The following is a 262-nucleotide window of genomic DNA, read 5'->3' as shown; positions in this document are numbered from 1 at the left end:
GCTGCTGGCATTGCTAGGCTCAGAGGGAATGCACACAGGACGACACCCAGAAGCATCAGCAGCAGCAGCAGCAGCATCAGCATCAGCTGCAGCAGCAGCAGCAGCAGCAGCAGCAGCAGTGGCTTCTGTATATGGCTGTTGCACGGCCTCATACAGCAGCTCCTCAGCTGGAGGAGACCCATACAACTGTTGCTGCTGCTGCTGCTGCTGCTGCTGCTGTTGCTGCTGCTGCTGCTGCTGCTGCTGCTCTATAGCGCTGCCT

General features: G+C 59.2%; 1 protein-coding gene across 1 annotated transcript in view; it reads right to left on the bottom strand.

The window, feature by feature from the left end:
- Window positions 1-163: 163 nt before the first annotated feature.
- The window catches only part of EMH_0037510 (uncharacterized protein), a gene marked incomplete at both ends in the record, with an annotated part of 4023 nt that continues 3924 nt past the window's right edge, over window positions 164-262 (bottom strand). Inside the window, one exon of the mRNA XM_013495185.1 lies at window positions 164-262. Coding sequence (XP_013350639.1) covers window positions 164-262 — 99 coding nt within the window.

The sequence above is a fragment of the Eimeria mitis genome, genomic scaffold (assembly GCF_000499745.2).
Source record: "Eimeria mitis Houghton genomic scaffold, Emh_scaff1461, whole genome shotgun sequence".
Taxonomy (NCBI): domain Eukaryota; phylum Apicomplexa; class Conoidasida; order Eucoccidiorida; family Eimeriidae; genus Eimeria; species Eimeria mitis.
Note: the sequence above shows the minus strand (reverse complement) of the source record. Positions and strands in the feature narration are given on the sequence as shown.